The sequence below is a fragment of the Phyllostomus discolor genome, chromosome 6, assembly GCF_004126475.2.
Source record: "Phyllostomus discolor isolate MPI-MPIP mPhyDis1 chromosome 6, mPhyDis1.pri.v3, whole genome shotgun sequence".
Taxonomy (NCBI): domain Eukaryota; kingdom Metazoa; phylum Chordata; class Mammalia; order Chiroptera; family Phyllostomidae; genus Phyllostomus; species Phyllostomus discolor.
Window position 1 is genome coordinate 25,398,096 of NC_040908.2, and position 26,246 is coordinate 25,424,341.

Genomic DNA, 26,246 nt, shown 5'->3' on the forward strand with positions numbered 1-26,246 from the left:
AAGAAATACTTATACTAAAAAGCAGAATTTTCCATTGACCCCTGTCCTTCTAATCTTGCTCTTCTAGTCAGAAATAACCCAATCACCAGTTTGATGTGTGTGCTTCTAGAGTTTTTTCTATGTTTATGTTATATACATAGGGAGTTTTCGCTTATATTTTAGAAGTATGTTTTTGGGGAGCATGTGTATTTTAATAAATTATTCAGTACATATTGTTTTGCAGTTTGCTTATTCCACTTAAATTGTCTTGTGGGTCCTTCAGATTTTTAGCATATATACCAACCACATTGTTTTTTAATTGTTGCATAGTATTTTTGGTTTGAATGTATAGCTTATTAACTCTGTTCATGAATTTAGGTTAAATTTTCAATTTTGTGTCAATAATAAGCATTGCACTAAAGAACACATTATATAGGATTATAACTTATTGAACCTTCAGTATATGACAGTGCTGTGCATTATTTCATCAAATAATCCCAAGCTTGAGATAAGTACTAATTAGCATGAAGAAATTACACATGAGGAAACCAGTCACAGCACTGTTAAGTAACAGATTTACTCAAGCAGTGTAACTCCAGGGCTCATGCACAATTTCTGCCACAGTTTTTATTGGATTCCCCAAGAGATTCTGGCTCCTGAAAAGGTGAAAAGCCAAGATTTTAGAAGGAAGGTGTTCTAGGATTTTATAGCTATAAGGAACTGTAGAAATCAACTGCCATTAAGTCTTTGCATCTCCACTGTGACCCTGTAATTGATTGTGTAATTGATTGTCCAAACTGGGAAACTTGAGAATGAAAGAAGGTGCATTATGATAATATTTATACTGAGAGAGCAGACATATTTTTCCTGAACAAATTGAGGCACGTGGACTCTTTAACCTCAGCCTAGGCCACCATCACCCTTCACATAGGTTACTACGATAGCATCCTGCCTGGTCTAGCATTTACTCTTATTCTATTTCAGTCCATTCTCATGCAGCCACCATAATGACCTTTTAAAACAAAAACCTGATTAGATAACTTGATAGTTTAAACCCCTTCAGTGACTTTGGGGGGGGGTGGAGTTTATTTTAGTCCTCCTGTGATTATTGTTAGAATGCAGCATGAAGTAAAGAGCACGTAAATGTGAGTCAAGTTGTGTTTTTGAGTCTCAGACATTGACTAGTTTGGTGACCTTGGGCAAATTATTTAACTCAGATTGTTCCCTCAAATACAAAATACAGGTAGTATTAGAAGGGGGATGAGGTAATAAATATGAAAGGTACAGTATAATGGCAAGACATTGTTAATAGTTAACTTTATGTTTACTGTGCCCTTTGAAAAATTGTCCTTGTATCTTATCACAGTATCTAGCAGGTAATGGTAGGATTTTTACAAGTGAAACACCTTTCATGTAACTAAGTTTCACAAAGTAAAAATCTTAGTCATTTTTTAAAAAGTTCATAAAAGTTAAGTGACTTGCCAAAAGTGAAAGCTAATTACCATGTCAGTATTAAAGCTCAGGGCTATAACATTGGCATTATAGGCTAATAATCTTTCCACCAGGCTCTGCTGCCTTCCTGAAATGATTAAGAAGGTTATTTGTGTATTAGAATCACATAAATATTTTATCTGTGATTTTAATTTAAATATATAATTCATCCTTTGTAAATTGAGAATAATTTAGAAATCATATTCATATAATTTACTGATTTATGGGATTTGGCTTACAAGTGATGGCTTGAAAAGGGAATGTATTAGATTATATAATTAAGTAGGAGGAGTATTAGGGCAACTCTCAGAATTGATGCTCCAGGGCTTTAGAGTCTAGGACTGGAGCTTAAGGTAGTCAAGACTTACTATGTCTTACAGCTCTAGGTTTGGCAAACCAAGAAGAATAGGTCATCAGGGGTGTCCAGCCTGTGGCCCTTGGGTCTCATGCAGCCCAGGAAGGCTGTGAATGCAGCCCAACACAAAATTGTAAATTTACTTAAAACATTATCAGATTTTTTTTGTGATTACATGTTAATATTTAGTGTGTCGCCCAAGACTACTTTTCTTCTTCCAGTGTGGCACCAAAGGTGGTACACCTCACTTTCTTATGGGGAAATTTGGGAGAATTCCATTTGGCCTAGACCATATCTCACAACCACCCCTGTAGTATTAGGTTGAACCTTATGAAATTACTGTTAGTCAATCATATTTTTACCAACTAAAAAGGCCATTTCTTATGGTCTAACCTATTAATAACACAGGATAGTAGAGGGGAGAATGAAGCATCATAGATGGGCACCCCTAATAGAACCTCAAAATATGTGCTAGTTCCACAAAAGGGAAGGGCTGTTGCTCTTCCTACCAGAAGAGGGAAAATGGGAAAGCATTCTGGGCAGACCAAAAAAATATTGACCATAGTGTAACACACACACAGTATGGATCAGCTAGACTTCAGCTAGACCATATAAAAATTTTTAAAGTGAGAGACTGAATTACTCTTACTAGCCCTTTTCTCGAGCACCTCAGAGTTTGACAAATCTGCCTTTATAAAACAAATGTGGCCAAAGCTCTCAGATTATACCTCCTGTACTTTGCCGTTTTATGTTAAACATTTATTGAATGTCAAACATATACTAGGTGCCTTCTTTGTAATAATCCTATTTAAAGACGAAGGAATTGAGGTTCAAAGAGATAAAATAATTTGCCTGAGATTACATAACTATGTGGAACCAAATTTTAAAGTCTAAATTGAAGATTAAATCCAACGTCCTTCTATACTTGTACTCCTCAAAGATTGTCTTTGAAATACCTCTAAAAAATTAAAAAATAAAAATAAAACACCTCTAAAGACTGAACAGAGTACATATATGTGCCTGAGAGGAGTATAGGCATAGATGATCTTAAATATGAATATTGTTTACTGTCTATAATAATGCTGATAGCTCTGCTTTTTGAATGCTGAGAGTGTTTATTTTAACTCAAATTTTGAGTTAAATTATCTTTTTAAGAAGATATATATCATATTATCTCGGTATGAGGAAAATAGCACACTCTGCTTTTGTGTGAATGACTCACCCAGTTTATATTACTCTGGTCCAAATCATTCTTATATAAGATCTAAATTCCCTCCGGAATTTTTCTGTTTATACTATAGTAGTCAATAGCAATTCATTTTTCTGTACACATGGATTCCGATTGACTCAATAGTGTATTCTAAAGTTGCATAGGAACTAGTTTGTAATTGCTGGAAGTAGTTTGTAATTAGTTGGAAGTAGTAGTAATTGCTGTATTACAGGTACACTTTATTTAAATAGTCTTTTTTTTATTGTTACATACTTAAGGCAGTTGTTAGCTATGTGCTTTATGGAGATCATACCTTTCTTCAAAGGTTGAGGCATTGGGGGAAAGAAAGAATAACAAAGAGTCTTTTGCTGATTACACAGCAGTGTTTTGTGGGGCTTGGGGCTATTAATACTAAAGAATGCATTCTGGTCATTGATGCTAAAGGAGAGTGATCTGATAGGTAAAGCAAAACTGAAGTGATTTGTACTGTTACTTTATTTTCATCGAGAAGTATGATAATGATGTGGTAATTAAAAAGGATGCTTTGAATACTTTGCTCTCTTGCAAGTTTCCAAAACCCTGTAAAGTGATATATTTAGGGAACATTTTGGTGGGGGAAAAAAAAAACAGTTAATGTAATAGAATACATTGGAAAAATTTGACCTTGGGGGAAATTTTTATTAATTTTAATTTTTGTCATATATTAAGTTCAAATAGCTATAAAATGTTTTGTAGAAGTTAATCTATAATAATAATAATGAGGGTTTTCTACTCCCAATTTTTCTCATCTTTTAAAAGACTTAACCTGGTATGGTTCCTGTTTGTCATTAGATTCTTTCTTAAGCAGTTTACTTTAAAAATATTACATATTTTTTTATAGATGATAGTATATCTGCTGCAAGTACTTCTGATGTTCAAGATCGCCTCTCAGCGCTTGAGTTACGAGTTCAACAACAAGAAGATGAAATCACTGTGCTAAAGGCTGCTTTGGCAGATGTTTTGAGGCGTCTTGCAAGCTCTGAAGATCATGTAGCCTCAGTGAAGAAATCAGTCCCAAGTAAAGGTAATAATTGTGTTGTAAAGTAGAAAGAGTCTTGCTTTTTCCAACACTTTCTTTGCAGTAATATATAAAACTATAGTTTCTCTTTTGGATTATTTGTGATGACAGTTTGTTTTCTATTTCCTCTTTCTTTATTTCCAAGACATTCTGAAAGTTTATTAGTATTTTAAATTGTAATTTTTGTGTAATACCACTAGTTGTATGTATAGGCTTTTATGCCATAGTATTTGTGTGAATTTAGTATTTCACCAAGAGCAGAAACTAAATCTTTTGCATTTCACAAAGTAATTAGCATTGTATCTTGAACATAGCAGGTAGGCACTCACATGTACTTTTTGAATCAATCTTATTACAGAAGTGATAAAAATTATTATAGTTTAAATACTTCTTTCTAAGCCTTCTGTGGTAATTAGTCAAAAGAATCCTGAAGAATTTAAGCTCTGAAACTTACTGCTAACTCCACTGTACAATGGGAATTTTAATTTTCAGTCACGGAGCGGTCTCATAGGTTGAGAGAAAACATTAAGACTTTGCTACTCCAAGTTTAGAGGAAATGTACTGTGGCCTTTCCCTTTCTCAAATCACCCAGAAAGAGTTTAAAGTTCTTTCACATTAATCGAACAATTAAACATATTGTTTCATATATCTTACTGATTTCTTGGTAGAGTAGGTGGACATACACATGATTGATTATCCGCATTTTGGCAATAAAAAAAGTGAGGATATTCATTGACTTATTACCTCTCTACTGTAATATGTCAGTGCAAATTAGTAACCTAGAGAGGAGTTTTACCAGACTCCTAGTAAGTCCTTCTAGATTCTAGGCTGCATAGAAGATAATTAACCAGTATATGAGGAGCAAATTTGTTAGAAAAATTATGAATTTAGTTTCTGAATGTTGAGTTGGAGGTATATATGCTATATAGATAGATACCTTAGATAACAGAATTATAGGTCTAATGCTGCTTTTAGTCAGGGCTAGAATAATATTTAGGAAACATTCATCTTATAGATGATAATTGAAGCCATAGAAAGAGGATGTAAAATGAGAACAAGGCTCAGGATAGCTCTGTTGAGAGCTCCAGTATTTCATCATAACAAAGTTGCCAGCTGCAACAGAGATGTCAAAGAAAACAACGACTGAGGGCTGATTGTTAATTTGACATTTTTGAGATTATTAGAAACTTCTCCAAAAGCAGTTTAAATGGAATGATAGGATTGTAAATCAAATTGCAGTATTTTGAGAAGCAGCAAGTGAGGAGAATTGTGGAGTTGAGAACCCCAACTTTCAAAGAATTTGCTGAGAGGAGAAAGTGATAGTAGTTAGAAGAAGATGCTAAATTAAAGGCCCATTTCATTTATTTTTATTTTTAAAAATGTTATGGGCTTGAGCACAAAGATACACTAAAGACAAAAAAGCATCAGAAAGGAAAGTGGTATTAGTAGAGGCAGCGTGATGGTAATTGGAGGCAGACTTGGAGAAAGGATCTTAGAGCAGGTAAGAAACTATGAGTCTTAGAAAGAAAACATCTCTTCCCATGAGATAGGATGAAAAAGATACAACTAAGTGAACTTTGCTATGTATCACAGTTGTCAGGGCTGGACTTCCCTTCCTTATCACTCTTCTCCTCATGGGACAGTGCGGTCCTTTAAGAAAATAAAACAGTTCCTGGGTGCTAGAAAAAAGTTAATGCTTGGAATGGTTACAGTAGAAAATGGAAGACTATGGACATATGGAAGAAATGCTGGATAACCTTGAAGAGCATTGAAGTGGGAGACTTTTGGGGGAGAGGCATTTATTCTGCCTGGTTTTGTGATTCCCGTTCTTGTACCTCCTACCCTCAAGCACACTGGGCCTAGGAGTGGGATAAAAGACTTGAGAGTTTGGCAGAAGACTTGGAAGAAACCACTTTAGCCAATAATGTTATATTGTGATTTTTTAATTTTTTGAGAACCAACTTTGATTATTGCTAGGATCATACCAGGTAAAATTGATTTTTACAAGAGGATTCTGGAGTTAGAGTAGAATGAGGAGATTGGTTAGTGTAGGTGAGCTTTACAGAAAAGGTAAACTTGGCATAAAGAACAAATTTCCCATCTATAATTGGTCGATGTAACCTCAGTTTCTGACTCTGTATAATAAGTATTTTAAACTCTGTAACAGAAAATGATATGTTTGGGTTTTTTATCCATATATTTTAAAAAGCTTGTTTTAAATAGTTTATGAATCTGAAAAGATAAAAAAAATGATGATGGTAAAACAGTAGTACATTGTAATCTTGTGTTGAAAATTTTTTAATGTTTTCTCTTTATCAAGGTATTTCAGTGAAGGAATACTTACAAGGAAATTTAAAGGCTGCTTTTTAAAAATTTAGTAGATGGACGATATTTTATATGACACATCAGTTAGCACCTACGTGTTTTAGTGTCATAACATATAAATGCAATTAAACAGCTGTAATTCCTATTTCTCAGGCACATGGCTTTTGTAAGTTGTCCTTTTTAGACTTTTTCTAGGTGTCCCTATTTGTAATTCCTTTGTCTTCAAAGTGAATTTTAGATCATTTTGTTCAAGACTCTTTAGTGGAGAGTTAGCCAGTTCTGGAACTACAGAGCCACCTACAGCTGCTACAGTGGCATTTTTTCTTTTCATGCAGTACAGACTCTTTAGTTCTTATTAATAACTTTATTAGAGAGATACTAGGTTCCTTTCCAATAATTCTATTTCATAAGTTTACTTGGACTGCTATTAATATATGCTAACATGGTTACCAATACATTTTGAAATAGGATCCACTAGTGTTTATTCTTCTTTCTTTTATAATCCTCACCTGAGGATATTTTTTATTATTGATTTGAGAAAGAGAGTGAAATCAATGTGAGAGAGGAACATTGGTTGCCTCCTGTATATGCCCCCACAGGGGATCAAACTCGTAACCTAGGTATGTGCTCTGACTAGGAATCAAACCCACAACCCTTTGGTGTATGAGACAATGCTCCAACCAACTGAACCACCCAGCCAAGGCCACTAGTGATTATTCTTAAAGTTACTTTGTCACTTTAGACATAGGCTTTGAATTGCTGTCTATAAAATGGATTTGATGGGGTGGGGTTAATTATATATATAGTAATTTGGGGAAATATTTTAGAGGTAAGCATAATTCGTTGTTGAGAATTACTCTATTTGCCTTTAGTGGAAAGTTTGGCTAACCAATTATGTTTTCCAATGTTGATATTAAAACAATAAGAGATACATATTTAAAGTTTCCCTAACTTTATTATTGGTGATTCTAAACAGCTTTATTTTAGAGTTTATAGATAATATGCTATTAGGAAGTAATTGGAGCCGTGGCTAGTGTCACTCAGCTGATTGAGTGCCGGCCTCTGAACCAAAAAGGTCTCAGGTTCAGTTCCCCATCAGGGCACATGCCTGGGTTGTGGGCCAGAGGTGCCCTGGTTGGGAGCTTGTGAGAGACAAGCAGTTGATGTATCTCTCACACATTGATCTTTCTCTCCCTTTCTTTTCTTCCTCCCTTCCCCTCTCTCTAAGAAGTCAATAAATACAATTTAAAAAGAAAGTAATTGGAAAACATATTAAGTGCTTCTTCATTATTGGTATTTGTATATAGTCTAATAGAGGTCAACTATCAATTTTGAGTTAAACAGGATTAATATATTAATCATATGACTATTTTATGAAGTTTTCATAAAATACTTTTTTAAAAAGTAAAATTATTTTGTAGGATTTTGTATTTTTTTTTCAACTAATAAGCGAAATCATTTCTGATAGTGTGGAAAATTTTATCTTATGTGAATTTTTAAGGCCCTTGGAAAGTTAGAATTTATAATATTCACTTTTACATAAACTGCTGACAGGACAATAATCATTAAATGCAGCATCTTCTTAAGATAGTTCCATTTTCCGGAGGATTTTTCACTAGAGGTAGGACTAAACTCCTATGGATAAATAGGGTGGAATCCTTTTCAGAAGCTGTGGTTAAAAGTATAAGTCAACTTCCTTATTAATGAAGGCAACTATTGTATAGTTTTGCTAGTGGTGGTGATATGAGGGACGTAAATTGGCTTCAGGTGTGGCTAAAACTAAACGTTAATAGCTTACAGACATTCTACTATGTCACTTCATAGTAGTATTGCCATTCAGTAAATGTCACAATCAGAAACACCTCTAACTGGTTATTTTATATTTTTAGTTCTTTTAGTATACTCTCCGGCGTGCCAGCAGTACAGTAGTCCTCCCTAATGCATGTGTTCCAGGATGCACAGTGGGTGCCTGAAACTGCCAATAGAATCCTATGTATTTATTGTTTTTTCCTGTACATACATACATACATACCTATGATAAAGTTTAATGTAAACATTAGTCACAGTAAGGGATTAGCAACAATGACTAATAAAATAAAAACAGTTATAACAGTGTACTGTATTAAAAGTTATGTGAATGTGGTCTTTTTCTCTCCCAAGATATCTTACTGTACTGTGCTCACCCTTCTTGTGATGATGTGAGATGGTACAATGCCTACCTGATGAGATGAGGTATTCAGAGAAGTGTGCAACTTAAAAGTTGTTTATTTCTGGAATTTTCCATTTAATATTTTTGGATCATGGTTGACTGCAGGTTACTACAGTCTTGGAAAGCAAAACTGCAGATAAGGAGAGGACTAGTAAAAGCTTAGCTTCATTTTTTTTCTTGAGTATTTAACAGATAGAAAGTTTTCCCAGTAGTTTTTAAGGTGCCAATCATTTAAATTTCTCATATATCTTCTGTTGGAGAATTCTTTCCTTTTGACGGCATGTGTTAATATATGCACCAGTTGCAACTGAATTCCTGCCAAAAGAAAAAAAAATTACCTGTAGTTTGCAGCAAAATGGAAGGCCAGGGAACACTTTGGCAGTTTTAACTGCTGGGAAGACAAATTATGTCACAGCTGGTGCCTGGGAAACCTATTAAGACCTTTTGAGGTGACCAAATGAATGTAATTTGAGAATACAGCCCAGTGGCATTATGTGAAGATAAGCTATTAGTACACAATGGTATAAAAGCAAAGGAATCAAATTTATCTGAGGGTGGGAATCAGTCATTTTAAACCAGGAAACTGCTGGCAAACCAAAAGTATCAGGTATTGTAACTGCCACTTGAGAAACGAGAGAAGCCAGAGGCAAAATTGAACTAAAGAGGATATCAGTTCTCCAAAAGAAACATTCCTAATTATGTACACTCTGGGATGGTGTGTTATCAGCACAGATCTGTATCATTTGGCTCTTACTCCAAATAACTAACATTTAGGAGAAGACAGGGATTGTCACGGGTTTTCTATAAGTGTTGTTGATAAGTAAGTACATTAATCTGGTTGGAAGCTGTGAATTTCCTTTGTGGGGCCCTTGGGCTAAAATGACTCATAATTGTGGTAGAGGATGGAAGAGTGTCTTATTATTTTGACAGGAGATCAAAGACTTCTAAGCTGCTCTTTGTATATAGAAGTGTTTGGGTGGATATTACCTCAGACCAGGCAGCAGTTGCCATTTATAGAATTCTGCTTCTCTATGAGAGTCATATCCTTCTTTGGTCATTTGTATTCAGAATATACATACAGGAAATTAGTGACCAGGAGTTACCAGGACTAAAGTACACCTTCCTTGGAGTTCAGAGTAAAGAAGTGTACAGATAAAATTCCAGAGGGAAAAGGTAAAATTTGATGGAGTATATGTAGTCCCCAATCATCTCAAAGAATGAGGAGATTGAAACAAGGTGGCAGGAAGCTTGAAGATATGTAGAGAGTGGAAGAGGTCTGCGGATGGAGCTGTGGGGTATATGATAGGGAATCTGAGATAAAGATGTTGAGTATCAACTAGAGTTCTTTCTCCATAGACCATGTTTACCTTTCTCCTAATCAAAATTTCTTCCATCATTACGGCCTCAGATTATTTCCTAAACACGATCTTTTCATTTTTTTGTTTCTTATTGGAATTGTTTTAAATTTTTTTGTCTGTCTCTTTTGGTATATTTGTTATTTCTGCTAGGTTATAAATGATTTTGAAGTCAGGGACAGTTTCTTACTAACACAGCCAGCCTTGGAATGACTCAATAAATACTTAAGTTGAATGTGGGAAGAAGAAAGTTATTGAAACAGGAAGTTGTGTTTTAAAAAATTGCTGCTTTAGAAGGAGGGATTGGGATAGATGCAAGAATAAGAAGATATTGTGGATGAGGTTGCAAGAATTTTAGATTTTGAGATTTTGAATATGCAGCAGTTTCTAGTGATAACTTTACCGTGTAAGTCTTAGAGTACAGCGAAATTCATTAGTATTAATGAGCTGTCAGGCTAAGGTACCAGAAAGGCCATCTGCCTAGGAATGTCATCAAGGAATATAAACCATTCGTGTCATAATAAAATATAAAATTATTATTGGCTTCCAGCTGTGGAATTATGATGGTTTCTACTGTGATTAAAACTAAATTGGTACATTCCTGGTTCTGGGTTGCTGCTCAGAAATAGAACTACCACTGTGTCTTTGGATACTAGAGGTCACTATTACTTCTAGACTTGCAGGCTAATCTTTGAGAGGGTTGTCACTCAACCTTTATAATGCCCAAGCACTGGGGGAGGAGGATGTGTATATATACATGATGCACATATATGTATATGTACGCACACACACATGCTCACACATATATGTATATGGCTAACAATGTATCCCAGTCATTTTTATAATTGTAATAATCATTTTTATGTTCCTTCCAATAATCTAATATTCTAAGTTTAGACTTATCAGTTGAAAAACAAGCATTCACTCACAGTTCCTTTTTGTTCTGCCTCTGCTTATTTTTGCTGCCTGAGGTGATCAGTCACTCTTTTATTCAAATACTAAGGATTCCCAGTACTGAGAGTTATCTCAAATTAAGCTGTAGGATTGAAAGCAGCCATGAAAATCTCCTGGTCTTTTCTTGCTATTTATATAAGTACCTGGGGACCTTGATGATTAAGTAGTAGTATCTGCTTAGATATTTACTTGTTCCGTACTTCCTCTGATAAATTACTATCTGTTATCCTAGCACAGCTCAAAATGTTACTCTCTCCTAGGCAGAATTATTTCTTTCTCCTTAGCTACAATTTCTTCTTCCCAGACTCAAATCTTGATTTCACTGCCTACTACAATATAAACTTGAGCACATGAATAATCTCTCTAGGCTTTAGTTTCTTCATCAGCATGATAATAGGACATCCCTTTTAGGGTTATAATACAGGTTAAAGGATGTAACAGTTATAAAGTACTTAGGAGAATGCCTTGCACATAGCAGCTGCTTGATAACTAATATTACTCTACACCATTTACTGTATGGACAGTTGTCTGTTTCCTCTGTCTTTTCAGTGTGCTAGGCACTGTTTTAGGTGCTATAGACTAAAGAAATAAAAGACACTGTATTTGCCCCCAAAGGACCTCAGAAAAAGTAAGAAAACAGATAAGTAAAATACAATATTATCTGATAATTGGTATTAAAAAGGTAAATTTAGGGTGCTGTGGGAGCACCTAGGAAAAATACCTAACTCCAGCTGAAGTTGAAGGTTTATTATAGGAGGTGACTTCAGCACTCATCTGCCTTCATGGTCTTACTAACAGCTACTTATTGGTGCTGATTTCTAAATTGTTGTCTGTCTATATTCAGCACCTCAGAATTAACTGTTGTACAGTGTTTTGCTTATATGCTTCTCAAAATTTGTAAATTTAAAATGTCTTCAAACTGACTTCACCCTCATTTAAGCCCTAAGCATTTCTTAAAACTTCTTCTTTTCCATTCATGCTACTTGGCTCTCGTTTCAGGTTCCCATTATCTCATGCTTAGACCATTGCCCTGAGATCGGCTCTTCATTTAGCCTCTACAACAGGGGTGTCCACTCCTTGGCCCACGGGCCACATGCTACCCAGGATGGCTATGCATATGGCCCAACACAAAATCATGTATTTACTTAAAAACTTTTTTTTGCTTATCAGTTTTTGTTAGTGTTTGTATATTTAATGTGTGGTCCAAGACAACTATTCTTCCATTGTGGCCCAGAGATGCCAAAAGGGTGGACACCGCTGCTAGAGTGTTTTTCTATAAAATGTAAATTGACCTAAGTCCTTTTTTCAACTTAAAACCCTTTAGTAAAATCTGTCCTCAAAAGATCAAGTCTCTGTCATCTAACTCCTGTTTACCTCTCCCATTTGGACTCTGCCCTCTCTTATGCTACTTTCTCACTACATAAAGAGCTTTTTGTCTGCCACTGGTGCCACACACATACACACCCCACTTTACTGTTACATTCTTTCTGTTCCTTTATACATACTAAAGTCAGATCTCAGTATCTTATCTACATTTTACCTGATTACCTGTTACCCTTTAAGACTTTGTTCTGTATTTTTTCTATGAAGCCTTTCTTAAGCTCTGTGTCCCTAATCATCCTTACAGAATTACATGTCTTGTCTTTGTACTTCCATGATACTCAGTTACTGTACTTACTAAGTTTTCATTGCCAGTGTGATTCTTTTACAGGATTTTGAACTCCTTGATGCCAGTGGCTGCCTTGTATTCTTCTGTAAACACAAGGCTACGATCATAATAGGCCCAAAGTAAATATTTGATGGGTAGATGGATGATGAATACATATTAATTTAGGCATGCAGGGGTGACTAGCATATGCCAGAGAGAAGGACTGTTCAGGTGCAAAAGCACAGAATAAAAGTACTTAAAAAAAGTAGAGGAGTTCAGAATAAACCAAAGCATGAGGTGTAAGTTTGGGAGTGTCAAGAAATGAGCCTCACTCGTAGATAGACCCAGAGTCTATCTATAGATAGAGAGCCTCACTCATAGATAGACCCAGAAAAAGGTTTTTTTCTGCCTCACTAAGGAATTTAGTTTTTATCCTGAGGACACTGAAGAACCATTAAAGGATTTTAAACTGAGGAGTGACAGATGTACACTAATCCATTAATTCTAAGAGGCCTGTATTTCTTGGATTTTCAACATCTCTGAAATTACAACTCGTCTTACAATTGATTGTTTTACAGTTCTCAGGCAACACTTCTTCCTAGTGGTATTCAAGATAATGGTGCATATTACAGTTGATGGTATATTAAATTTAAAGACATTCAGCATGTTTTAGAAACATACTGGCCCAGTATAGAAAATACCTTAAGAGCAGGATAATACTGCAAAAAGGGAGTTTAGAGATAAACTTAAGAACATAATCCAAAAGAGAAATTGGAGGCAGTAGCAGTGAATATGCATTCATTTAGCCATTTATATATTAAGTGCTTTGTATGTGCCATGCACAGTGCTTAGAATGGTGAAATATATACCGGCATCACAAAGGAAGAAAGGTTTCCATGTAGAGTTAAGAATCATTATAAATAGTGATAAGGACTGTGAAAGAAGTAAAGAGGGTAGTGAGAGAGTAAACCAAGAGAGGCACTTTAGATAAGGGGATCATAGAAGTCTTCTTTGAGGAAGTAGTGTTGAGTTGAAATTTAAAAGAGAAGGATGAACCTTCCAGGTGAAGAACTTTCCAAGTAGAAGAGCAAATGAAAAAATGTGGGTGCCAGAATGGATAGGGAGGAAAAGAATTCAAGATTTTTGTCATATGTTCAAAAACCAAATCCACCTTGATTCTTAACATTATATTAAAAAATTAAGTCAGAATGGGTTATAGTCCTCAGTATAAGGGCTAAAACCATAAAACAACCATAAAACTTTTATTTTAAAAATATAGGAGAAAATCTTAGAGACCTTGGGTTTGGCAGAGATGTCTTAAATAGGACACAAGTACCAATAAAAAAAAATCAATTAATTGAACTTCATCAAAATGTAAAAATCTTGTTTTTTCAAAACTTTTGAAAATATACTGGCAAACTACAGAACAGGAAAAAATATTTGCAAAATATAATATTTGTCAAAGAATTTTTATCTAGGATATATGAACAACTCTTACAGCTTAATAATTAAGAAGACTGCCCATTTGAAAAATAGGCAGAAGAATTTGAAGACATCACCAAAGATATATGGGCATCAAATGAGCACCTGAAAAAACATTTAATATCTTTAGATATTAAGGAAATGCAAACTCAAAACAGTGAGATACCACTACATGCTCACCAGGATAACGAAAAGTAAAAATATTGGTCATTCCAAGTATTTTCAAGGATGTGGAGCAACCGGAAACTCATGCAGCGCAGGTGGGAGTGTAAAATGATATAACCACTTTGGAAACAAGTTGGCAGTTTCTTTAAAAGTTACACATTCACCTACTATATGATCCAGGTTATTTACCTTTAATGAATGAAAACGTATGTCCACACAAAGACTTACACACTTAGTTTATTTTTATTGCAGCTGTATTTATAATATTAAAAAACTGGAAACAACCCAAGTGTCAGCAGGTAAATGAATAAAACATGGTAGTAAAATCATACAACCCAGGTTATTTACCTTTACTAAATGAAAGCGTATATCCACACAAAGACTTAAACACTTAGTTTATTGCAGCTTAATTATAACAGTAAAAAACTAGAAATGGCTAAAACATAAAACATGGTGGTATACTCATTTAACCAGATAGTTGGGGGTCTGCCTTGGCAGTAAAAAGGCAAGGCTGATCTTCAACAAAGAAGATAAACGGGTGTAACCAAAGGTGTAAAGGGTTGTCAGGGTCAGATAATGAGCATTGCGTGGGATAATGAACTTAAGTTCTACAGGAATTACCAAGGATGTTTGACTTAATTTTTAAAATAGATTTTTAATATTAATGAGATAATTTAACAACATTGAAGAAGTTTAAAAAAAATTTACCCACAATTTTACTTTAACAATTTAGGTTTCTGTTTTTCCCACTTTCATCAGAGTCTTTAACTTGAGGGAGCATGCATGATCAGATGTATGTCTCAGAAAAATAAATCTGCTAGAGTGATAGGAGGAGCAAGGCCAGGGTTATGGATGAAGGTGAGCCATGGTGATGTAGAACTGTAAGGTGGAGACCAACTTGGGAGACAGAGGAAGAGGAACCACTGAGTTTGGGGATAGAAGGGAGAGAATCTGAAATAATTGATTTATAACTTGAACAACAGGATAATTAGATGCAATTTATCTTTTTAACTGATACAACTAATCAATGTTCATCTCATCCTGACCCACCTTTGTACCTTAGGAGTGCTAAGGCCCACCTGCTTCCTGCCTCTGAAGAAACATTGTTTCACCAGCTGCTATTTCTTTCCCCTCTTCTAACCAATTTTCAGATTCTTCCTCCACGATGGCTAAAAACTGCTTACTGTAGCTAAGTAGTATTCAGGAGAAAGTTATTCTCCTGTGTTTGGGGGCTTTATTATTGCAAATCAGAAGCACCTCTATTAAATGATAACCTCTAGGAGAGAGAGAGCAAGTAGAGCAATCAATCTGCACCCAGTTTTACGTTGTTTGAACATTCCTGCATGGACACTATTTAGGTGATTCAGAAGGCTGCAGCTCTGAGCAACTGGTGATTGGCAGCTTCATCATGACAGTGTGCCCACTCATACATCATGTCTTGTGCAGTTTTTTTGGCGAAACATCAAATCATCCAGGTGACTCAGCCTCCCTACAGCCCAGATATAGTGCCCTGCAACTTCTGGCATTTCCCAAAACTAAAAACATTTTGAAAGAGAAGAGATTTCAGACCGTCGATGACATTCAGGAAAATACAATGGGGCAGCTGTTGGCAATTGGGAGAACTGTGTGAGGTCCCAAGGACCCTACTTTGAAGGGGACTGAGGCGTCATTATACTGTGTACAATGTTTCTTGTATCTTCTTCAATAAATGTCTCTATTTTCATATTAGCGTGGCTGGATACCTTCTGGACAGACCTCATATACTACATTCAGTGGACTTTTGAGTGGTTTCAACTTTTTGTCTATTGTGAATAATGCTGCTATAAACATGGATGTACAGATATCTGCTTGGCTTCCTGCTTTCATTTCTTTTGGGTATATACACAGAAGTGGTATTGCTAGGTCATATGGTAAATTCCTTGTTTAATCTTTTGAGGAACAGCCAATACAGTTTTACACAGCTCCTGCACCATTTTTAATTCCTACCAGAAATACACAAGGATTCACTTTCTCCACATCCTCACCAACACTGGTTATTTTTGTTTGTGTGTGATTGTTGTTTTTGTCTTTTACTTTTTTCTTTTTTAATTTTTTAAAAGATTTTCTTTATTTTTAGAGGGGGAGGGAAGGAGAAAGAGAGGGAGAGAAACATCAGTGTGTGATTGCCTCTCGCACCCCACCTACTGGGGACCTTTTGTGACTTTGTTTCCCTGGGCTGGAACACTGGGTTGCATAGCCTGTCTCACTCCCTAGTTGTTCCTCCCAGTTTATCTGCATGTGAATGTAGGACCACTTGGTTTGTCAGCCACAGCCTTGCCCTCCTCGGTCCACCAGCCACTGCCTTGCTGTTCGGCTGCCCATCTCTTCCTACTGTCAGTCTGAATGAATGTTTCTTCTTTAACTCCTTGGTGGTTGAACTTCCATGCAGTTTTGATTTTCTGGCAGTTGTGGTTATTCTTTGTTTTTAAATTGGTTGTTATCCTTCTTTTGGTTGTGTGGGGAGGCACAATGTATCTACCTATGCCTCCATCTTGGTCAGAGTGTGTTTTTTCTTTTTTTAAATAGTAGCTGTCCTAATAAGTGTGATTGATCTCTTTTGAGATGAAGTTTGGGAAATTAAAAGAGAGCATGGGAAGTGGATGGCTGACTCTGGTTTTTTATAGTAGTTAATGTGTTTGTGTGTGTATAATAAAAAGTAACACAAATTTATGTTTCAAAAACTAGCTGTGGACGCACGAAAAACAGTGTTCAGAGGAAAATTTGTAGTTGTAAATGCCTATGTTTAAAAAAAATACACTAAATAGTGTATTTAGTGTAAAAATACACTAACCTTAAGGAAATAAAAAATAAATACATAGCCCTGGCTGGCGTAGCTCATTGAATTGAACGCAGACCACGAACCAAAGTGTCGCAGGTTCAATTCCCAGTCAGGGTACATGCCTGGGTTGCAGGCCATGACCCCCAGCAACCGCACATTGATGTTTCTCTCTGTTTTTCTTTCTCCCTCCATTCCCTCTCTAAAACTAAATAAAATCTTTAAAAATAAATAAATGAATGAATGAATAAACTAAATCCAAAACTAATCAAAACCACAGTGAGATAGCACTAAATACTCTTTGAGAAGGCTGTAACTTTTTAAAAAAACAAAATAGGTGTTGGCAAGGATGTGTTAAAATTGAAACTTTCACACATTGCTGGTGGGATTGTAAAATGGTACGGCTACTGTGTTTGTTGGTTCCTCAGTAAGTTAAACATGAAATTACTGTGTGACATGTCAGTTCTACTCGTTACATACCTAAAATAATTGAAAAGAAGTGTTTAAACAAAAATTTGTACACACTTCTTTATATGGCAGCACTACTCAAAATACTCAAAAGATGGAAACAACCAGATGTGCATTATGGATGAATGAATAAACAAAATGTGGTATATTCATATATACAATGGAATGTTTTTCAGCCATAAAAAAGAATAAATTACTCCTACATGCTGCCACATGGATGAAACCTGAAAACATTGTGCTGAGTGAAATAAGCTGGACACAAAAGATCATATGTTGTTTGACTCCATGCATATGAAATACTTGGAATAGGCAAATCTACAGAGATAATGCAGGTTAATGGTTGGTGAGGGCGAGGGGACGGAAGGAAGGAAGGAATGGGGATAATGACTGCCTAATGAGTGAGTAGGGGTTTCTTTCTGGGGTGGTGAAAGTGTTGAGTGACTGAATAACAGTGATAGGTTGTACAACATTGTAAATATACTGAATAGTACCTTTATAAATGGTTAAAACGGTCAATTTTATGAGTATTTTCCACAATATTTTTTAAGCTATAAAACAACAAGAAGCCACTGGTTTGGCAGACTAGCACTAGACCCCGTGACCAGTGTGTGATATTAGCACAATTTGGGCGGGGGGGGGGGGGGCGGGTGTTATACCTTATGTGAAAAATTTCCTAAGAAGTTTCAAAAAATAAATAGAATAGGTCTCTACTTTCCTCTCTTTGGAGTCATTTGGTCTCAGGTAGGGTCTAGGAATCTCTATATTAAGGAAACACTTCATAGAATTATGATACAGGTGCCCCTATTTCCTTATTCATGTCAAAATGCAATGTCATACCATTGTGTATGGAACACTTCAGGGTGCCAGATAGTTTAGGCTCTATACATAAAAGTTTTTTACTCTGTGCTTTTATGAAGAGAAGCAAACAAACAAATACTAGATTGGCCATGTTGAAAAATTAGATTTTGTTGTGTGCGTGTGAGAAAACTGGGTCAAAAAATTCAAAACTATTCTTTATTTCCAATTCTAAATAACCTTAGCCCTTCAGTATATGTGGCTATTTTATCTTGTGACTTCCAATCTTCCTGACCATTCTAACATACCCATAATGTTTATTCCAGTCCTTCTACTATATAAATTTAAAAAGCAGAAGTTACTTTGTATACTTAACAATTTATTAATATAGAGTAACATGCTAACTTTTAACATTTATGATTTCTAGGATTTCTAATCAAATTTCAACAGAACCTCAACTATTAATGAAAATCAGTGATGTGACGGATTTGTGGTTTAATTTAAAGTGCAACTTAAAATCATGCTTTAAAGCTGCTATGTGTGGAAAGCTAACCATGTAAGCTAGAGAATGATCTAGCTGGAATTTAGCAACTTAGCATATAGCTTCTCTGTAAGTTTGTTCTGAGATTAAATTTTGAGACAAGAATATTGTTACACTGTATATCAGAGGGAACTATTTGCTTACTAGTTTCAAATACTAAGGATTTAATTTTTTTTAACTCTAGTCTTTGAGAAATATTTTGATGTTTGATATAAAAAATGTTTTCTTAACCACCTCTAGGTCAACCAGGCATTCGAGAAGCTATTTCCATGTCCTGTATAACCAATGGGAGTGGAGCAAACAGAAAACCAAGTCACACCAGCTCTGTCTCAGTTGCCAGAAAAGAAACATTTTCATCTGCTGCTAAAAGGTATCCTTTTGTAAGTGGAGTGGGAGGTGGAGGGAGTTGTGGGGGGAGAGCTAACATTTTTAAATGGTTGAATGTGTTACACTCAGTCTACTTCTGAAACAAATATGCAATGGAGATGGAATTCAAAGGAGTATGTCCTTTGAATTTAACTCTGAATATAGAGACATGCAGCTATACTTAGTTTGCATTTATTGTACCAGTGGAGTTGTGTGAGACAGCTTTTGGTTTTTACTAAAAAAAGAAAGCAGTTGCATTTCCTGGTTTTGTTTTATTTCTTTTTAACAAGCATTTGTGATGAGATGAGCATCTCTGTGTTTAATGTAATTACATAAGTGAATTTTCTATAGCAAGTGATACATTTGATACTGCAACTTATTTATGTATTTAGTAGTACAGTGGACATACAATATATTAGTTTCAGGTGTATGATATAACAATTCAGCATTTATATACCTCAGGACATGATCACCATAATAAGTCTAGTAAACATCTGTGACTGTACACACTTATTAAGGTATTAATGACTGTATTCCCTATACTGTATATTACATCCCTGTGGTTTATATTTTACAACTGGAAGTTTGTACTTTTTTCACCCAACCTTGCACTCACCCTTCTTCCTTCTAGCAGCCATCAGATTGTTCTCTGTATCTCAGTTTTTGTCTGTTTTGTTTTTTTAGTTCCACATAAAAATGAAATCATACAGTGTTTGTCAGTCTCTGACACATCTTTTTTAAAGGAGAAATAGAATCTTTGCTATGTATCCTCATCAGCTAAACACTATTATAACTTTTATTCTTTAACCATGCCTATAAAACTAAGGCTTAACTCAAAATATTATAGTAGTATGTGGTGTGTATGTTTGTGTGTGTTACGAGAGAGGGCAGTAGAAATACTGTAATATGAAAATATTACAGTTTCTGTGGGTTACAGAATTACATCCTGTATGTTCTTTTCATCAATTATGCTTTTGTGTAATTCCTAGCAAATTATTCCATATACAGTGTGGAGAGACCACAAAAGATCAACTACATACTGTTAGAGCTGTCTTCTTCAAAGTATGATTGAGGACCTTAAGTAATAGAACAATATATTAAATGTACTGATAAAAAATGATTGCCTCAATAAACTAATGTCGGTGAATGAATTACTCACCAGTATGGCTAGAAAGTACCCATTTATAAACAGTGTGGGAGGTGGAGGGAGTTGGGGTGAGGTGGGGTGAAGCTGACACCATTCCCATTGACCAGGAACTGTGAAGCAATGGCAAGATCTTTAGGCCTTTTAAAATCCCATTCTGGAATGACAATGACTTCATTAACAATGACTTAAATGACAATGAAGTTATTGTCATTACAGAATCTAGACTTTCTCCTCCAAAGCATGCCAAAATTTACTACCTGTGCTCCACTTTCAGGAAAGAAAAAGACAAATTATAAGAAAACAAACACAAAGTGGAAATTTTTAATACAATTTCTGATTCAAGATAGGCTGAATCTAAACTATTACTGGGTACGACTTGTACCTATTTTCTTACACAGCTATATTTCTGTGCAGTGATCCGTATTACATACGATAGTGACTTAGTAGCCTAACACTGAGTTTGTTACTTTATGATGCAGGGGTTCTATAGTACAGACACAGAACTGAGGTTCTGTTGGTACTTGGTACTTGTCAGCTTCAGAACTCGTCAAAGCCTGTATTTGTCGCAATTTGATGAGAACAAAATTGTTTCATCACTTGGCACTAGCTTGGGACTTGCTAGAACTTGTATGGGTTACCACGCCTCCCCTCAAGAGAAAATGCTTCATTATTCAGTACTGATAGGTTTCAGCACTTGTCACGAGTTCCAGAATGATTTAATGAGTACCAAGGTGCCACTGTATTTTGCTTTTAAATAACTCAGGAGGAAAATATCTTTTAGGTTGTACTGGGCCCACATAAGAGTAGTGACCTGTGCAATAAGGATAGTTTGAAGAACAAGAAAGAAGCAATTTCTAACCCACATATATAAATTTGAAAGTCTAATATTTTTGAGGTAGAATTGTATTTCTCAGCACATATTTTAAAAAACTGAACGTGGAATAGACAGTCAAGGGCCAGTTTGAAGATATCAGAACTGAATCAGATTAAGAAATGTCACTGTCAAAATTATATTTTTAACATTTTAAACTATTATAATGTAATAAATTTTACATACTATGTATATTTGTTCAAAATGTTCTTAAACATGCTTTCTTATAGATTATGCACCTTATAGTCAAATTACAAAATGTCCTTTGATTAGGATGTGTAGAGGGTTGATAATTTCATACCTTTTCAGTTCTGGAATTCAGCTTTTGACTCTATCTGTTTTGTGGTATCATTAAAGTGTGCAGTATGAAGATTCTTATCCCATGTGATTGGGAATGGCAGGTGCTTCGTTAATCAAGAGTGCAGAATCATAAGAATTTATACATATTTTATTTTAACATGAAATATGTTCTCATATATTTATTTATCAGTGTGAATGAGTTTTGCGCCTCTTTCTATGTATGCATCTCATTAGCTTCCTTGTTGATGATCTTGAATAAAGTATAACCGTAAATCATTTTTTATATTTTTTAGTTTCATTTTTTTAAAACAAAGACACTTAAAACTCTACAAAACAATATGACTAATGATCCATATCTTTCTGTATGATTTTTACCCCACGATCTTTTTTATAATTGCTTCACTTATATAAAAAACATAAGGGCAAGTTTTTTAGTAACTCATTTTTATGAAGTCTTTCCAGAGCATTTAACTTAGTGTTCATAGAAATTACAATTCTTTTTTATGTATACTATGTCAGTTTTCTTTGTATTTAATTACAATTAAAATAGCAAATACAACTGATGTAAACAGATTTGGGGAAAAACACAGTGGACTCTTGGTAAGCCTAGAGCTCAAATGGCAGGAGTAGAAGTGTAACAGAAGAAATGGGAATTAGAGAATAACCCATTAAACGTGATCATTCCATGTGCTTGGGTGTCAGTATGTAGTACAGAGGTAATGGAAAGTGTCACTAATGCTCTCGTTTGGGTAAGTTGAAGTCAGATCTTCTGTTGTCCCCCCAAATCTGCTAGGATGGCAAATGCCTTAGAAGTCATTTTGATCCAAATGGACCATCTTCATAGATATATTACCCTATTATTCTTAAATTCTTCACTGAAGATTTTAATAGCTTCCAGAATTTTTAAAGAAACATCTTCATTATTGAATGAAACCAGTGTAAATTGTATTAGCTATATGAGTTAGGATTTCGAATTATATAATAATCACTTTTCCCATCATTTGATATATCTTTTTTTGTTTAAATTTGTGTTGTTCCATGTTATACTTTATTTTACAGTGGTACAGAAAAAAAGAAAGAAAAACCACAAGGACAGAGAGAAAAAAAAGAGGAATCTCATTCTAATGATCAAAGTCCACAAATTCGAGCATCACCTTCTCCCCAGCCCTCTGCACAGCCTCTCCAAATACCCAGACAAACTCAAGAAAGCAAGAATTCTGCTCCCACCAAAAGGTTTTAACTGTCCCTGAGTTCAGAGATAGGGCATGGTTGTAATGATACCTAAATTCTATGACACGAGGAAAAGCTGACTATCCATGGGTTCCAGGAAAAAGCCTGATAGCTTTTATTTTCCCATTTTTGTTGCTATCATCTTTATTTTTTAGCACATTGGGAAATGAAGATTTAAGGTCAAAATTTCTCAGTTAAAACTGAGGGGAAAAACTAAGTTTTAAACAGTTTGCTGAAAGGAAGGCAGAAATAACTTACTCTAAGACCCAAACATATTTTCCTAGTAAAATTAAAATTATAGAATATTTTAAAATTTTATATAACTATGCATAAGTTTATAGCCATGGATAGAAAATTGCAATATGTAATTATCCTCTTCATATTTTGGCATCATTACAACCTTTGATTTTCAAGGGCCCCTGTCAACACATGGCTCTTTATTGTGACTGCATCTCAGTTTTAGTTTTGGGTTTTAGGAGGATAAGTTCTTGCTTGAGTAGAGAAATGAATCCATTTTACTTGGTCTTTTCTATGCTAAAGGCTTGCTTGAGGGCTTCTCTCTGTGTCTATAATAATTAATATTTTAAAGTTATGAGAGGGGGAGAATGGAAAATCATTCTAACAATGTGTGTAAGCCTAAATTGGGGATCTAAACCTGCATGCTGGAGTTCAGTGCTACAGCTGCCTTGTAATCAAATATTTAGACCAACTTAATGAAGTTTGCCTGCTTTAGAAATGCTGATTTCAGCTGTATGAATAGGCATAGTTATATGGGAGTAGGCAAAAGTAGGTTTACAGGTGTTCATATGGAAAATAATACAATAAATAATGATACAAGAATACATTGTTTCTCATAACTGTTTCTCATACTCACAACCGTAAACCTACTTTTGCGCACCCTTGTGTTTTATCATATTGATACTTGGAAATCTTAGGAAAATATTAAACCATTCCCAGAACTGGCTAGAATTTTGGTAAAATAAATGATAACTATTCCTAAAAGATTTATAATGTTTTGTATTTAATCAGTTTAATGTTTTGCTTCAAGTCACTAATGGAAATTTGGGAAAACAGAAAATTTTTCATTTGATGCATGTTTAACATTTTAAAAATGCTTTGTCTGTGTTGCTCACACAAATTCTTCTGCTTGGTCTCATGTGGAGTTTTTCTTGGATATATCTTATTAATGTTACGCATCTTTGAAGTGTGTGTGGTTAAGGGTGGCCTGTTTTTACAATCAATTTCTTAAAGGTTCTGATTTGACTTGAATACCTCTTTTGTCCCAGATCTTTTTTTCAGCTAATTAAGATCTCTTGGAAATGTGCTTGCCATTCTAAATTGCTCTTTGGACATGCTATTGCGAGAAGTCTTAAAGACTGGATGAGTTATAGGATTGTTAGCAATGCATCCAAAAACTCATTCATAAATCAAAACATTTCAGTTATAAATAAATGAAATTAGTGTTGACAATACGACATTCTTCTGTTACATTGTGTTTATTTCTGGTCACAGGTAAAATCGTCTCTAAAAGATATAAACCAGAGTTTTACTTTTAGTCCTGTGGTTTATTTAGAAATTGTCATCTGTACCACATATGAGACCGTAAAAGTGAAAATAGCAGCTTTGTAATGACTGATGAAAAAAAGCACAGGTTTTTTTTTTTTTTTCCTACAAATTCACAGTTTCACAAACTAGGAGAAATAATGCTAAGTACTTGGAAATTCGAACAAATGGAGTGTTTTCAATTAACAACAAAAAAGTACAGGTTTTTACAAATACTTGTTCTAATGAATCTTCTGAATAATAGTGACAACTATAAAATAGACTTGGTAATGGCCTTGCTTAACTCCTTCACTCATCCAGGCAGAACCTTTCAACTAATCCTTCCTTCTCTTTTCTGGATTAGCTTTAAGGAAATGTTAATTGCTGCTTTTGTGTTCTATATAAACTGTCAATTACCTGTCATTGCTACTTGCAGAATTTTTCTCTAAGAAATCAATGTTTCTTCCAGCATAAAACGACCACCAACAGCTGAAAAGTCACATAATTCATGGGAAAATTCAGATGATAGTCGTAATAAATTATTGAAGGCAGTTTCAACCTCAAAAATAATATCAAAAGTTATAAAAAATACAGACAAGTAAGTATTACACTTTCTCAGTTATATCTAAAAATTAATTATGTGGCTTATCATGTTTGCATGTCCAACTAAGTGCCTTGTTTGAATTATTTTTTAAAAAAACCTATGTTGTAGACACAGACAACAACATGGTGATGAGCAGAGTCAGGAAGGGTGGGGGGGTATAAGAGGGTATAGGCAGGGTAAATGGTGATGGAAGAAGACTTGACTTGGCGTGTGAACACAATACTGTATACAGAGGATGTAGACTTGTACACCTGAAACCTATATAATTTTATTAACCAATGCCTCCCCAATAGATTCAATTAAAAAATAAAAGCCTATGTTAGAATTTATCTTTCTTTCTCCTAAGTGTATTTTTTCTTTAAAATGTTCTAAAAAGGGGGCTACATTTTCATGTAAATGCTCCTCAACTAAAATAGTAAAGCTAATGATCCCATAAAGTTTGAATATTTTTGTAAGTTGTTTCTAATGCTTTCACTATTTACTTGATTTTATGAAGTATCCATTGTTTTATAAAATAGTGGTTGAGACCAGTGAGAAGCTTTTTAAAATCTGATGCCTAAATTTCACTTCTAGAGATTTAATTGGGGTATGGCAATTGAAGCTTCTACAGTTTATTCAGGTGGTTCTAATAATGGTCAGCCAGATACAATTATAAAATAAATGTCTTTGAATTTCTTTTGTAGGCATAAAGATGTCATCGTCAACCAAGGTAAATTAAAAATCCTGTTAAAAAATATTTATGTTGCTTTTCTATATCAGTTAAATTTTTGCTAATTGATGAGTATGTTGACTATTTTCATTCAGTGCACTTTATCAGCACATAGTAATTAAAGAGAAGTACGGTACTATAGTCGTTTAAGAAAATGCCCAATTTATATTGTAGAATAGGTCACTTTTGTCTCAACCAGCAAAAAAACCGTTAACCCCTGGCGGGGGACAGCCAAGATAAGAATGAGATACACAGTTAGTCACCTTCTGAGATCATTTCTTCCTAGATCTTTTATTTGGCTTTTCATTATTTATATTACCCAGCTTTCCTCTTAATAAAGGAAATACCTGTATGGTAATTTGAACTAGTGAGTCCAACTACTTTTCTAAAAATCCATCTTACTTCTGTGAGCTCTGAAGGTTCAAGGTCTACAGTAGAAATAAATACATCATTACAAAAAGGTATAAAATACTAAGGGGAATTTACCTTTTTAAAAACAATAAAAATTATACTTAGAAAAGCCATTTAAAGAATTGATACATTTTGCCCTGGCTGATGTGGCTCAGTGGATTGAGCGCTGAACTGTGAACCACAAAGGTCGCTGGTTTTATTCCCAGTCAAGGTACAT

The 26,246-nt window shown here is 34.8% G+C and overlaps 1 protein-coding gene across 2 annotated transcripts in view; it reads left to right on the forward strand.

Moving 5' to 3' along the window:
- Positions 1-26,246, forward strand: part of EML4 (EMAP like 4) — a 135,786-nt gene that overhangs the window by 53,212 nt on the left and 56,328 nt on the right. Inside the window, exons 2-6 of one of the 2 annotated variants that reach the window (XM_028514374.2) lie at positions 3,916-4,098; positions 19,090-19,219; positions 22,593-22,766; positions 24,775-24,903; positions 25,593-25,618. In XM_028514374.2, the coding sequence (XP_028370175.1) occupies positions 3,916-4,098; positions 19,090-19,219; positions 22,593-22,766; positions 24,775-24,903; positions 25,593-25,618 (642 nt within the window). The remainder of the gene's footprint in view (positions 1-3,915; positions 4,099-19,089; positions 19,220-22,592; positions 22,767-24,774; positions 24,904-25,592; positions 25,619-26,246) is intronic. The other variant, XM_028514375.2, reaches the window with a different exon arrangement.